Source organism: Cherax quadricarinatus, chromosome 75, assembly GCF_038502225.1.
Source record: "Cherax quadricarinatus isolate ZL_2023a chromosome 75, ASM3850222v1, whole genome shotgun sequence".
NCBI classification, from domain to species: Eukaryota; Metazoa; Arthropoda; class Malacostraca; order Decapoda; family Parastacidae; genus Cherax; species Cherax quadricarinatus.
Window position 1 is genome coordinate 12,522,634 of NC_091366.1, and position 15,511 is coordinate 12,538,144.

The following is a 15,511-nucleotide window of genomic DNA, read 5'->3' on the forward strand; positions in this document are numbered from 1 at the left end:
CGCCCCTCACAGTCCCTGAGACCCAGGACCCCCCTCACAGTCCCTGAGACCCAGGGCCCCCCTCACAGTCCCTGAGACCCAGGACCTCCCTCACAGTCCCTGAGACCCAGGGCCCCCCTCACAGTCCCTGAGACCCAGGACCTCCCTCACAGTCCCTGAGACCCAGGGCCCCCCTCACAGTCCCTGAGGCCCAGGGACCCCCTCACAGTCCCTGAGACCCAGGGCCCCCTCACAGTCCCTGAGACCCAGGACCTCCCTCACAGTCCCTGAGACCCAGGGCCCCCCTCACAGTCCCTGAGACCCAGGGCCCCCCTCACAGTCCCTGAGACCCAGGGCCCCCCTCACAGTCCCTGAGACCCAGGGCCCCCCTCACAGTCCCTGAGGCCCAGGGCCCCCCTCACAGTCCCTGAGACCCAGGACCTCCCTCACAGTCCCTGAGACCCAGGGCCCCCCTCACAGTCCCTGAGACCCAGGGCCCCCCTCACAGTCCCTGAGACCCAGGGCCCCCCTCACAGTCCCTGAGGCCCAGGGCCCCCCTCACAGTCCCTGAGACCCAGGACCTCCCTCACAGTCCCTGAGACCCAGGGCCCCCCTCACAGTCCCTGAGACCCAGGGCCCCCCTCACAGTCCCTGAGACCCAGGGGCCCCCTGACAGTCCCTGAGGCCCAGGGGCCCCCTGACAGTCCCTGAGGCCCAGGGGCCCCCTCACAGTCCCTGAGACCCAGGGGCACAGAAAATTTTAATCCTGCTCTGCGACGTGAACACATATTCCTACAGTGTCATGTGTACACGTTGGTAGACTATAACATGTATATTCTTCTTCTAGAATGACATGTGTGCATATTTTTTTGCAGAATGACGCGTGTACATCATTTTTCTAGAATGATGAAGAGTTAGGTATATGTGGCACATCTAGGCATCTTTATTTGTCGACATTTCGCCAGCCAGTCTCTTTATCAGTACAATACAAGGACATAATGTTTACCTGGAGAGAGTTCCGGGGGTCAACGCCCCCGCGGCCCGGTCTGTGACCAGGCCTTCTGGTGGATCAGAGCCTGATCAACCAGGCTGTTACTGCTGACTGCACGCAATCCAACGTACGAGCCACAGCCCGGCTGGTCAGGTACCGACTTTAGGTGCTTGTCCAGTGCCAGCTTGAAGACTGCCAGGGGTCTGTTGGTAATCCCCCTTATGTATGCTGGGAGGCAGTTGAACAGTCTCGGGCCCCTGACACTTATTGTATGGTCTCTTAACGTGCTAGTGACACCCCTGCTTTTCATTGGGGGATGTTGCATCGTCTGCCAAGTCTTTTGCTTTCGTAGTGAGTGATTTTCGTGTGCAAGTTCGGTACTAGTCCCTCTAGGATTTTCCAGGTGTATATAATCATGTATCTCTTCCGCCTGCATTCCAGGGAATACAGGTTTAGGAACCTCAAGCGCTCCCAGTAATTGAGGTGTTTTATCTCCGTTATGCATGCCTTGAAGGTTCTCTGTACATTTTCTAGGTCAGCAATTTCACCTGCCTTGAAAGGTGCTGCTAGAGTGCAGCAATATTCCAGCCTAGATAGAACAAGCGACCTGAAGAGTGTCATCATGGGCTTGGCATCCCTAGTTTTGAAGGTTCTCATTATCCATCCTGTCATTTTTCTAGCAGATGCGATTGATACAATGTTATGGTCCTTGAAGGTGAGATCCTCCGACATGATCACTCCCAGGTCTTTGACGTTAGTTTTTCGCTCTATTTAATTTTTTCGTGTTTACCATATCGGAGTAATTGAAATTTCTCATCGTTGAACTTCATATTGTTTTCTGCAGCCCACTGAAAGATTTGGTTGATGTCCGCCTGGAGCCTTGCAGTGTCTGCAATGGAAGACACTGTCATGCAGATTCGGGTGTCATCTGCAAAGGAAGACACGGTGCTGTGGCTGACATCCTTGTCTATGTCAGATATGAGGATGAGAAACAAGATGGGAGCGAGTACTGTGCCTTGTGGAACAGAGCTTTTCACCGTAGCCGCCTCAGACTTTACTCTGTTGACTACTAATCTTTGTGTTCTGTTTGTGAGGAAATTATAGATCCATCTACCAACTTTTCCTGTTATTCCTTTAGCACGCATTTTGTGCGCTATTACGCCATGGTCACACTTGTCGAAGGCTTTTGCAAAGTCTGTATATATTACATCTGCATTCTTTTTGTCTTCTAGTGCATCTAGGACCTTGTCGTAGTGATTCAATAGTTGAGACAGACAGGAGCGACCTGCTCTAAACCCATGCTGCCCTGGGTTGTGTAATTGATGGGTTTCTAGATGGGTGGCTATCTTGCTTCTTAGGACCCTTTCAAAGATTTTTATGATATGGGATGTTAGTGCTATCGGTCTGTAGTTCTTTGCTATTGCTTTACTGCCCCCTTTGTGGAGTGGGGCTATGTCTGTTGTTTTTAGTAACTGTGGGACGACCCCCGTGTCCATGCTCCTCCCCTCGTGATAGGGGCTTCTTGCAGTTCTTGATGAACTCGGAGTTCCATGAGTCTGGCCCTGGGGCAGAGTGCATGGGCATGTCATTTATCGCCTGTTCGAAGTCATTTGGTGTCAGGATAACGTCAGATAGATTTGTGTTAACCAAATTTTGTGACTCTCTCATAAAAAAATCATTTTGATCTTCGACTCTCAGTCTGGTTAGCGGCTTGCTAAAAACTGAGTCATATTGGGACTTGAGTAGCTCACTCATTTCCTTGCTGTCATCTGTGTAGGACCCATCTTGTTTAAGTAGGGGCCCAATACTGGACGTTGTTCTCGACTTTGATTTGGCGTAGGAAAAGAAATACTTTGGGTTTCTTTCGATTTCATTTATGGCTTTTAGTTCTTCCCGCGATTCCTGACTCCTATAAGATTCCTTTAGCTTAAGTTCGATGCTTGCTATTTCTCTGACCAGTGACTCCCTCTACGAAAGATGATGTAATGAGTCCCTCAGTCTTGGAGTTGGTGAAGACCACCGTAGTCTTGAAGACTCTGAAGCACAGGCGGGAAGCTTGACTCTTGTATACATTATATACATTTTGCTAGAATAACATGCGTACCCAAGTTTTTCTAAGATGAAGTATACATAAATTTTGTAGAATGATATATGTACATCTTTTGGTAGAATGACAAGCCTAGCAGAACGTCATGTGTACATCATAGTGATAGAGTATCAAATGTACATTATATTTCTAGACTGACTTGTCAAACATTGTTGTTCTAGATTGACTTGTCAAACATTGTTTTTCTAGACCGACTTGTCAAACATTGTTGTTCTAGACCGACTTGTCAAACATTGTTGTTCTAGATTGACTTGTCAAACATTGTTGTTCTAGACCGACTTGTCAAACATTGTTGTTCTAGACCGACTTGTCAAACATTGTTGTTCTAGACCGACTTGTCACATTGTCAGACCGACTTGTCAAACATTGTTGTTCTAGACCGACTTGTCAAACATTGTTGTTCAGACCGACTTGTCAAACATTGTTGTTCTAGACCGACTTGTCAAACATTGTTGTTCTAGACCGACTTGTCAAACATTGTTGTTCTAGACCGACTTGTCAAACATTGTTGTTCTAGACCGACTTGTCAAACATTGTTGTTCTAGACCGACTTGTCAAACATTGTTGTTCTAGACCGACTTGTCAAACATTGTTGTTCTAGACCGACTTGTCAAACATTGTTGTTCTAGACCGACTTGTCAAACATTGTTGTTCTAGACCGACTTGTCAAACATTGTTGTTCTAGACCGACTTGTCAAACATTGTAGACCGACTTGTCAAACATTGTTGTTCTAGACCGACTTGTCAAACATTGTTGCTCTAGATTGACTTGTCAAACATTGTTGTTCTAGACCGACTTGTCAAACATTGTTGTTCTAGACCAACTTGTCAAACATTGTTGTTCTAGACCGACTTGTCAAACATTGTTGTTCTAGACCGACTTGTCAAACATTGTTGTTCTAGACCGACTTGTCAAACATTGTTGTTCTAGACCGACTTGTCAAACATTGTTGTTCTAGACCGACTTGTCAAACATTGTTGTTCTAGACCGACTTGTCAAACATTGTTGTTCTAGACCGACTTGTCAAACATTGTTGTTCTAGACCGACTTGTCAAACATTGTTGTTCTAGACCGACTTGTCAAACATTGTTGTTCTAGACCGACTTGTCAAACATTGTTGTTCTAGACCGACTTGTCAAACATTGTTGTTCTAGACCGACTTGTCAAACATTGTTGTTCTAGACTGACTTGTCAAACATTGTTGTTCTAGACTGTCATACTTGTTAGTGTGGGCATCTAACAACATTGTAATATACATACCTTGTTAACCATGGATGTGAGAGACCCAGACAATAGCTACATTCACTATGGATTACGAATATAAATGGTTGAGAAAAAATGTCGAATAAGTGTCTCATTGAAGAATTGAGACACTTATGCAACATATGGGAATCTTTATTGAGGAAACGTTTCGCCACACAGTGGCTTCATCAGTCCAATACAAAGTAGAAATGGGTAAGGAGAGGAGGAGTTTGAGGTAATCAGTCCCTCAGCCTGGAGTCGATGTGTTCAGTCCATCAATCTTGTAGAATGTACAACACAGGGCCGTAGACGTGGCTTATATACTGTAGTGAGGTGAGGCGAAGCAGGAGGAGGCGGGGTCACAGTGGAACCTGCCACTGTGTGGCGAAACGTTTGTTCAATAAAGATTCCAATATGTTGCTTAAGTGTCTCAATTCTTCAACTTGTCGGGTTTCAAAACCATTCATCACAAGTGTCTCAATTCTTCAACTTGTCGGGTTTCAAAACCATTCATCACAAGTGTCTCAATTCTTCAACTTGTCGGGTTTCAAAACCATTCATCACAAGTGTCTCAATTCTTCAACTTGTCGGGTTTCAAAACCATTCATCACAAGTGTCTCATTCTTCAACTTGTCGGGTTTCAAAACCATTCATCACAAGTGTCTCATTCTTCAACTTGTCGGGTTTCTGAACAATTATATCAACACTTGTGTATCTTTACTATGGAAACGTTTCACCAGCCAGTGACTTCCTCAGTCCAGTACTGAGATGAACGGTGGAGGATGAGACGGGGTTTGAGGTGATCAGTCCCTCAGCCTGGTGTCTGTGTTCACTCATCAGTCTTGATAAAAGTTTGATGGAGTTGATGAACACACTGACTCCAGGCTGAGGGACAGATTACCTCAAACTCCTCATCTTCCACCGTTCATCTCTGTATTGGACTGAGGAAGTCACTGGTTGGTGGCACGGTTCCGCAGTAAACTTACCCAAGTGTTGCATAAGTGTCTCGTTCATCATTAGGGTGTCCCGTAGCTTGGTTGGTAGCACACTCAGCTCACACATTGAGTGTCCGTGGTTCGATCCCCGGTACGGATGAAAACGAGCGTGTTTCCATACACCTGCTGTCCTTGTTAACCTAGCAGTAAGTAGGTACCTGGGTGTTAGCCAACTGGTGTGGGTCGCACCCTGGGGACAAAATTAATCTAAGTTGTCCGAAATGCTCTGCATAACAAGGAGCTCTCTATATGCCGTCACTGATGTCAGCTATGGTCTGTATAAGTTGTATCATGTACTTGTAGATATATAAATTATTATTATTATTATTCTATTATTATTATTATTATTATTATTATTATTATTATTATTATTATTATTATTATTATTATTATTCTGATGATTACTATTACAATTATTATTATTGTTATTCCGATTATTATTATTATTATTATTATTATTATTATTATTATTATTATTATTATTATTATTATTATTATTATTATTCTATTATTATTATTATTATTATTATATTATTATTATTATTATTATTCTATTATTATTATTATTATTATTATTATTATATTTTTTATTATTATTATTATTATTATTATTATTATTATTATTATTATTATTATTATTATTATTATTATTCTGATGATTACTATTACAATTATTATTATTGTTATTATTCCGATTATTATTATTATTATTATTATTATTATTATTATTATTATTATTATTATTATGTATGACACAGGAGGACATGAGAGTGCATCACTGAGAGAGGCTAAGCTGCCAGTATGGAAGAACAGTGACTGTGACGATGCGTACTTCCAACCCATCACTAACATCTTCCTGTGTGCTGGCTTCGTTGAGGGAGGCAGAGACGCTTGTCAGGTACGGTATTAACCACGTCCTTGATACTACCATAACAGATGTTCACTTGTTTATCTTCCCTATAAGGAGAGGAAGCCTAGCTTATGGAGTTTAATTTTTAAAGGGGTGGAGGGGTAAGCCAGTGGAAGGCCTCGGTCAGATGACCAAAAGCTCCAGTTGCGGGTCATTATGACTAAGACTCGCGTCAGGGAACACTTGTCCTGTTTCTTGAGGGATCTTACCTAATCTAACCTAACCTCACCAAACCTAACCTCACCTCACCTAACCTAACCTCACCTCACCAAACCTAACCTCACCTCATCTAACCTAACCTAACCTAACCTAACCTAACCTCACCTAACCTAACCTCACCTAACCTAACCTCACCTAACCTCACCTAGCTGCCAGAGTAGACACAGGATATACACATGATAACCACCTGGTGGTTCACAATTACACTCACCCACTGACTATAAACCCAGAAATACTAATCTTAATCTTAAAATAATAAATCCTAACTAGTCATAAGTTTGCCTATGATACTCCAATATAGACACTTTGTATTGTGCCAAAACAAAAGCATTCACATTGCTAAACTCACAAATTATGATGTAGTCACTTAGCCTTAATACCATAATCTGTAAGGATTTAATGTTAAGAATTAATCTAAGTCTGCCCGAAATGCCTAGCCATGCTAGGTGTCCTAGTGGCCCCCTCTGTAATTAGTATTTTATGACATGTAAACCACACAATACCCTAAACCTGTAAACCCCACATTGTAACCCTTATAGAGAATAAACTTGAATTGAATTGAATTGAATAATACAATGGTAGGGTATACCAGCACTGTAAATAAGACAGTGTTTACACTGATGCACTGTAAATAAGACACAGTGTTTACACTGATGCACTGTAAATAAGACACAGTGTTTACACTGATGCACTGTAAATAAGACACAGTGTTTACACTGATACACTGTAAATAAGACACAGTGTTTACACTGATACACTGTAAATAAGACACAGTGTTTATACTGATACACTGTAAATAAGACACAGTGTTTACACTGATACACTGTAAATAAGACACAGTGTTTACACTGAGATGCAGGAGATGCACAAATTAACATTAAGATCGACAACACTCTAATTACCAGACATAATGAGGGCAAATTCCTAGGCCTATACCTTGACAACAACCTGAATTTCAGCACCCATATCCAACACATAACAAAAAAAGTATCCAAAACGGTTGGGATCCTCTCCAAGATACGATACTACGTACCGCAAAATGCCCTTCTCACACTATACCATTCACTTATATATCCATGCCTCACCTATGCTATTTGTGCTTGGGGATCAACTGCAGCAACACACCTAAAGCCAATAATAACCCAACAAAAAGCTGCAGTAAGAATAATCACTAAATCCCATCCCTGGCAACACCCCCCCCCTACTCTTCATAGATCTAAACTTGCTCCCTGTTCAGTACATCCACACTTACTACTGTGCAATCTACATCTACAGGACCTTAAACTCCAATATCAACCTTGACCTAAAACGCTTTCTTGATAGTTGTGACAGAACCCACAGGCATAACACCAGACACAAACATCTCTACGACATTCCCCGTGTCCGACTAAACCTTTACAAAAATTCAATGTATGTCAAAGGCCCTAAAATCTGGAACACCCTACCTGAGAACTCTAGAACTGCAGACACATTCATCACCTTTAAAACTACCATTAGAAAACATCTTATCTCCCTGATACACCCCGTCAACTAACTACACGAATACCACCTGGTGGTTCACTCTTACACTCACTCACCCATTTGACCATAAACAGAAATATTAATCTCAATCTTAAAATAATGAATCCTATGATACTCCAATACTGAAACTATGTACTGTGCCAAAACAAAAGCATTCACATTGCTAAACTCACAAACTAGTATTTAGTCACTTAGCCATAATACCAACTTACCTCATAATTTGTAATATTTTAAAATAAAGAATTAAACTAAGTCTGCCCGAAATGCCTAGCCATGCTAGGCGTTCTTGTGGTACACTCTGTAATCATTATTTAACTACATGTAAACCACACAACAACCAAATTCTGTAAATTCAACATTGTAATCTTTATAGAGAATAAACTTTGAATTTGAATTTGAATTTGATACACTGTAAATAAGACACAGTGTTTACACTGATACACTGTAAATAAGACAGTGTTTACACTGATACACTGTAAATAAGACACAGTGTTTACACTGATACACTTCCTGGTGAGGTAAACGTCTTCAAGAATAAGGAGGCATAATACAATGACTGCAACAGTACACAACCTGTATGTAAGAGGATGTAACTTATCACGATGTTTCGATCTGCCTCGGACCATTAACTAGTCGATAAATTAGACACATGTGGAACACTTGGGTATCTTTATTGTGGAAACGTGTCGCCACTCAGTGGCTTCATCAGTCCGACACAAGGAAAAACAGTGAAGATCAGAAGGAGTTTGAGGTAATCAGTCCCTCATCCACGTATTGCACATGTGCCTATTTTATCGACGAGTTAATAGTCTAACTCAGACCGACACGTCGACACAAGTTTGGTTGTGCTGTGTGCGGGTTATTGTAAGGTAACGTCTAGACAACAAAGCACCATAGTACTTATAGCTTGTCTTACACACCGTCAAGAATATATCTCTCAGTCAACATATATTACTAGTTTATAACCCTGTTTTAGAGATTAAACTATTCTTGACCACTGGTGAACATGTGACATACATCCTTACTGTTTGCATTGGTCTAGTAAATGCGTAAATAATATATATTAAAAAAATTATAAATGATCAAGAGCCCCTCACCAACATTAAGGTTCTTCAATGTTGTTGAGGGGCTCTTGATCTAAGGAACTGAACCTTTGTTCCAGTTCCTTGGATCAAGCCTGAATGCCTCCCCCTTCCCTCAGGCGCTATATGATCCCCTATGAATGTAATAATAATAATAATAATAATAATAATAATAATAATAATAATAATAATAATAATAATAATAATAATAATAATAATAATAATAATAATCTTTGTTTACAATGGTGGTCTCCCTCAGGGTGACAGCGGAGGTCCTCTGCTGTTGTACACAGAGGGTCGCTGGGTGCAGATCGGGCTGGTGTCTTTCGGAAACAGATGTGCTGAGCCTGGTTACCCTGGGGTGTACACTAGGATCTCCCACTTCATGCCTTGGATAAAAAATAACATACGCTGAGCCACGAAACCTCGGTGAACTCGGCACCAGCTATATTGAAGGACTCAGGATTCAGGGATGGAAGTTCTGTAATGTGTGTGTGTGTGGAACTATGTGACCGTCGTAGTGTGATCATTTTTACACTGCACGGAACTTTAGGGAAGTTCAGCTCTGCGGAACTTCAAGTAGCCTCAGCTCTACTTTGAGTGGATATTTTATTTAAGACACCATTATTTTTGACATAAACAGATTATAATTAAACCGAACGAGTTGCGCAGCGTAGTAGCAGCCACACTCCTTTACAACACAGGTAATCTGAACTGATACATAATAAAGTTAAATACAATACACGTACAAAATAACATACTCAAAAATACACACATAATACAATATACACAACACAGCAGCTCTCACACCCATATATTTTTTGTAGATGCCACTCCAACACACCTAAGATACTGAAACATGAAAGACACATAACGGACTTGGCAACCTGTGCCAATATATGAGTACATGACACAAAACAAAGCTATCTTTTGTTGTTTAGGAACATTATCAAGTTTTATAGCCCAATAATGCGGAGAAATATGCACAAAAATCTGCTGTACTAATACGCTTTATCACTAAATGATTCCTTATTATGTTTGACAGGAACCTAGGTCTAGCATATTCTAACTTCATCCAGCTACACTGACACTATTGACACAGACCACGATTCTCAGAGCACCATCATACAGGTGGGGCTATAATGTATGACAACACCGACAATTCCAATTAACATTTTCTTAGGCATTTATCTATCGAGAAGATTACCGTATGTGTCTCCTTCCCCACAGGCACCACATGCTCAGCAAGGGAGTCCCCATGCACACCACTTTGTACCTTGTTCAGCTATCATAACTTTGGGGTCCAGTCCCTGGACCCATTATGTACCTCTGTTACCCTTTGACTACCACCCACGGGATGAGTATGCGGTGCATAATAAGGATATTAAACTAAAACTCGTACACTATGCCCCATTCACCTCACACCAACATCGGAGTTCAGTGACTTCTGAAGCACGGGCCCCGCCATTAATCATATTGCTAACAATCCCTTAACACTGTTTCCCATGTCCCCTTTTGGGAAACACCATACGCATCATCCTATAAAACTTCGTCGGCGAGATACGACGCCTAATACTTAAAGCCTCCCTAAACACATCGTTATAATCAACTACATCGCTGCTGCACACCGACACCCCTTCAAAGTCCAAACTCAAGGCCCTTAATTAACACTGACACTTCTTTCCGTCACCAATTACAACACCCCAGACAGCCACTTATGCAATCAGTTTAATTGCCTACAACAACAGACTTCGTGGAACGCCATTTCTGCCTCTCTACAGGATCTACAAGAACAATCACCCGCTACTTTCTAAAAGAACAAAACTGCTAGTACCAGTAAGCAGTGCTCAAAGAGTCAAGCATTCTGTCAAGAGACCCATCGTTGAAGGCTCCTACATGCAGCATTGCTCTTGTACACACATCATAGGCTCGAGCATATCGAAGAGGATCAACCAGCCTCTTCCCATTGGTAATGTTACAGCTTCCTTTCACAACCGTTCACACCCAGACGACCAAAAAAAAAAAAATAATTCCCTGAATCCTCAGCCCATCACATGTCAAAGGATAAACAGTTGCCACAAAATGCGCCGCCATACAGAAGGGAATAAACCGCAATGATCTTTGTAAGTCAGTTAAGTGGTAAGCCCGGTGTTTGTGCAAGTGGTTAAGGCTTCTACACTGCACTCTCTGAATTCACTACCCTCGTCTCTACCCTAGCATTTGTGTATATAATCCTATATATATGTATTTAAGACCTCTCCACCTGCGTGATGATTCTTGACGTCTCAGCCACTCCCCATGACCCAAGATCTTTGACTTATCGTTCCTAGCACCCTTACCACCTCTTACACGACATCCCGACGAGTTTGATAATTCACCAAGATCATTGTATCATCTACATACCCAAAAGCTGGTGTGAAAACCCTCTTTCCTAACTTTACCGCCTCGCCTCCATTACCTTCTGGGTCGAAAATATAGGCGAGTCTCCTTACACCCACTGCCTCTGTTTACCAGTAAAAAGGTACATACCAGGGTGTTAGTCGACTGTTGAGGGTCACATCCTAGGGAATGGTCAAATACTACAGATGACTGAGGAGCTGGAATGTCTCACAAAAGACCTCATGGAAAAAGAACCCCATATCTGCTCTGCATGGAACTTAGATCTTCATCTCTGCTTCGTGCGACGTTATCAGAAACCCTTCGTAAACAAATCTTTAAAGAATGTTAGCGTAGGCTCCAGAAAAATCTGTTAATAAAGCTTGAGAGTGAAAATCATACAAAAAAATTTGCTGATATTGCAAGTTACAAATATTAGTGTATGTGGAACAGGCCTCTCAGGTCTCCAAAGATATAAGACATTTTATATTTATTAAAGGTGTCAAGATTTATGGCACCTTAACCAGAGGTCAGATGTTAATTTAAGTGTGAAAGAATGGACAACAAGAACAATTTTTAATCATAATGAAAATATGTGTTTTCAGATTTTAGATATTTACTGTAACATATAATAAATAAACCCAAATCCTTCCCATATACTTTTGTAAATTATTTGTATGAATTAATTTTAATAAAATGAAAAAATCGTTTGTAAATCTGATTTGCCCAAGTTTGACTAGGGAAATATCAGGTGAAGTAGGCCTACACTAAGGCCTGGTAAAGTTAGGCCTATCGTTCAATTATGTGAGTCTTTTAACTCAGATATTTGGTTAAGCTAGACTCAGATATTTGGTAAATATAAACTCAGGTATTTGGTTATTCTACACTAAGATATTTGGTAAGCCTAAACTCAGGTGTTTGGTAAGCCTAAACTCAGGTGTTTGGTAAGCCTAAACTCAGGTGTTTGGTCAGTCTCAACGCAGATGTTTGGTAAGCCTAAATTCAAATGTTTAGTAAGCCTAAACTCAGATATTTAGCCAGTCTCAACTCAGATATTTAGTCAGTCTCAACTCAGATATTTAGTCAGTCTCAACTCAGATATTTAGTCAGTCTCAACTCAGATATTTAGTCAGTCTCAACTCAGATATTTAGTCAGTCTCAACTCAGATATTTAGTCAGTCTCAACTCAGATATTTAGTCAGTCTCAACTCAGATATTTAGTCAGTCTCAACTCAGATATTTAGTCAGTCTCAACTCAGATATTTAGTCAGTCTCAACTCAGATATTTAGTCAGTCTCAACTCAGATATTTAGTCAGTCTCAACTCAGATATTTAGTCAGTCTCAACTCAGATATTTGGTCAGTCTCAACTCAGATATTTAGTCAGTCTCAACTCAGATATTTAGTCAGTCTCAACTCAGATATTTGGTCAGTCTCAACTCAGATATTTGGTCAGTCTCAACTCAGATATTTAGTCAGTCTCAACTCAGATATTTAGTCAGTCTCAACTCAGATATTTGGTCAGTCTCAACTCAGATATTTAGTCAGTCTCAACTCAGATATTTGGTCAGTCTAAACTCAAATATTTGGATAATCTAAACTCAGATATTTTGTCAATCTACTCAGATATTTTATCAATTTCGACTCACATTTAGTCTAGATGAAGATATTTAGTCAAATTAGACTGAGATACCTGGTCAATCTCGACTCAGATGTTAGGTCAGCCTATGCACCAGGTCAATGCGAGGTCACTCTGTAAATATAATAACTGAAAAAACACAATATAAACCCAGGGAGTTATTAGTAAGAATAACTGTGTTGTCTCTGCCTGTTTTACCTCGTGGCTCATACGTTGGTTTGCGTGCAGCCAGCAGTAACAGCCTGGTTGATCAGGCTCTGATCCACCAGGAGGCCTGGTCACAGACCGGGCCGCGGGGGCGTTGACCCCCGGAACTCTCCCCAGATAAACTCCAGGTAAACATATGCACTATAATGTGATCCTTTACTGACAACGTTTCACCCACACAGTGGGCTTTTTTCAAGTCGAAACGTTGTCAATAAAGGATCACATTATACTGCTTATGTGTTTATATTTCCATTGTGCCGGTATTTTATACCATTCATTTCTACCTCGTGTATGTGGTGATAAAAATTATGTACATCTCTTCTCAGAGGCAAAAAAAATGTGAGATATAACCATAACTTATAGAGGGGTGAAGAGGTAAGCCAGTGGAAGGCTTCGGTCAGATGACCAAAAGCTCCAGCTGGGAGTTATACCTAAGTCCCTCGTCAGGCAACACTTGCTCTATTTCCTGACGAATCTTACCTAACTTTCTTACTAACAAGGAGCGTTCCTTTCTAGAAGCCTAGCATTATATTCACGAGGAAGCGCTAAAGTAGTAGGAGCCACACAACGCATGGGAGATACGCGGTAATCCCATTCCCCAATGGAAATAAGTCACCCTGACTTTACTGGGTTATCCCAGGTTCTCTACACATATACTGCTATGTATGATAATTTAAGTAATTGTGAAAGTTAAGACACATGTGCAACATCTGGATATCTTTATTGTAGACGTTTCGCCATCCAGTGGCTTTATCAATACAGATTCTAGGACATAATAAGAAGACAGGTAATCTTGGTTCAGAGGACATCTACAAGACCTTCTTCACGGCTGCTGCAACTAACCCATCTCTTTGGGAAGGACCTACTTCCACTGGGGAATCCCGCCTACCAGTGACTGCCCTCGTCTGCTGCCCGTCCCTTCCACTGACGCCTATATAAACGTCAGTCTTCTTGCCTTTGCTCCAGATTCTCCTCCACCACGATGTTGTGAACACTTACTCCAAGGCCGAGGGACTGATTACCTCATCTTTTGTATATAGTTCTACTGTCTTCCTATTATGTCCTAGAATCTGTATTGATAAAGCCACTGGATGGCGAAACGTCTACAATAAAGATATCCAGATGTTGCACATGTGTTTTAACTTTTATATTGTCGGTATTTTATACCTTTCTTACACAACTTAAGTAATTGTGTTTGTACTCGACTGAAGAAGCCTACAGTGTAGGCGAAACGTTTCGAAATAAAGATACCTAACTGTTAAGATAAGATAAGATAAGATTTCGTTCGGATTTTTAACCCCGGAGGGTTAGCCACCCAGGATAACCCAAGAAAGTCAGTGCGTCATCGAGGACTGTCTAACTTATTTCCATTGGGGTCCTTAATCTTGTCCCCCAGGATGCGACCCACACCAGTCGATTAACACCCAGGTACCTATTTGCTGCTAGGTGAACAGGACAACAGGTGTAAGGAAACGTGTCGAAATGTTTCCACCCGCCGGGAATCGAACCCGGGCCCTCCGTGTGTGAAGCGGGAGCTTTAGCCACCAGGCCACCGGGCCTGAAATTTTACTACTGATGACGAATGGAGTGTGACGACACTTAATTAAAATTCTCTGGTAAGACTACCACAAGGAAACGTTCACAACAGAGCGGAATTCCATCACAAGTTCGACCCTTTATACTGTTTATTATACAGTTCTTTGAGGATTATATTTATAAGTTGATGTAAAAACTACTACAAACGTACACATGCGTTTAATAAATATAGCAATTGTACACCATCTACTTGGAACGTCCTGACATGTTGCCAGTAAATGATTCTGCCATGAAACACTGAAAGATGTCAGATGATCACTTGTCTGACATCACAGATTTCTTTTTTTTTTAACACATCGGCCTTCTCCCACCGAGGTTGGGTGACCCAAAAATGAAACACTTTCAACATCGGTGGCCTGGTAGGCAGAGTTCTCACTTCACACGCAGAGTGTCCGGGTTCGATTTCCGGCCAGGGTAAAAACATTGGGCGTGTTTCCTTACACACAGGATGGGTATCGTGTGACTACCATCCACAGGATGGGTATGGTGTGACTACCATCCACATGATGGGTATGGTGTGACTACCATCCACATGATGGGTATGGTGTGACTACCATCCACAGGATGGGTATGGTGTGACTACCATCCACAGGATGGGTATGGTGTGACTACCATCCACATGATGGGTATGGTGTGACTACCATCCA

The 15,511-nt window shown here is 41.6% G+C and overlaps 1 protein-coding gene across 1 annotated transcript in view; it reads left to right on the forward strand.

The window, feature by feature from the left end:
* LOC128691912 (CLIP domain-containing serine protease B9) overlaps positions 1-12,130 on the forward strand; it is a 121,073-nt gene extending 108,943 nt beyond the window's left edge. Inside the window, exons 9-10 of the mRNA XM_070101056.1 lie at positions 6,074-6,213; positions 9,307-12,130. Coding sequence (XP_069957157.1) covers positions 6,074-6,213; positions 9,307-9,462 — 296 coding nt within the window. The 3' untranslated portion in view covers positions 9,463-12,130. The remainder of the gene's footprint in view (positions 1-6,073; positions 6,214-9,306) is intronic.
* Positions 12,131-15,511: the final 3,381 nt, after the last annotated feature.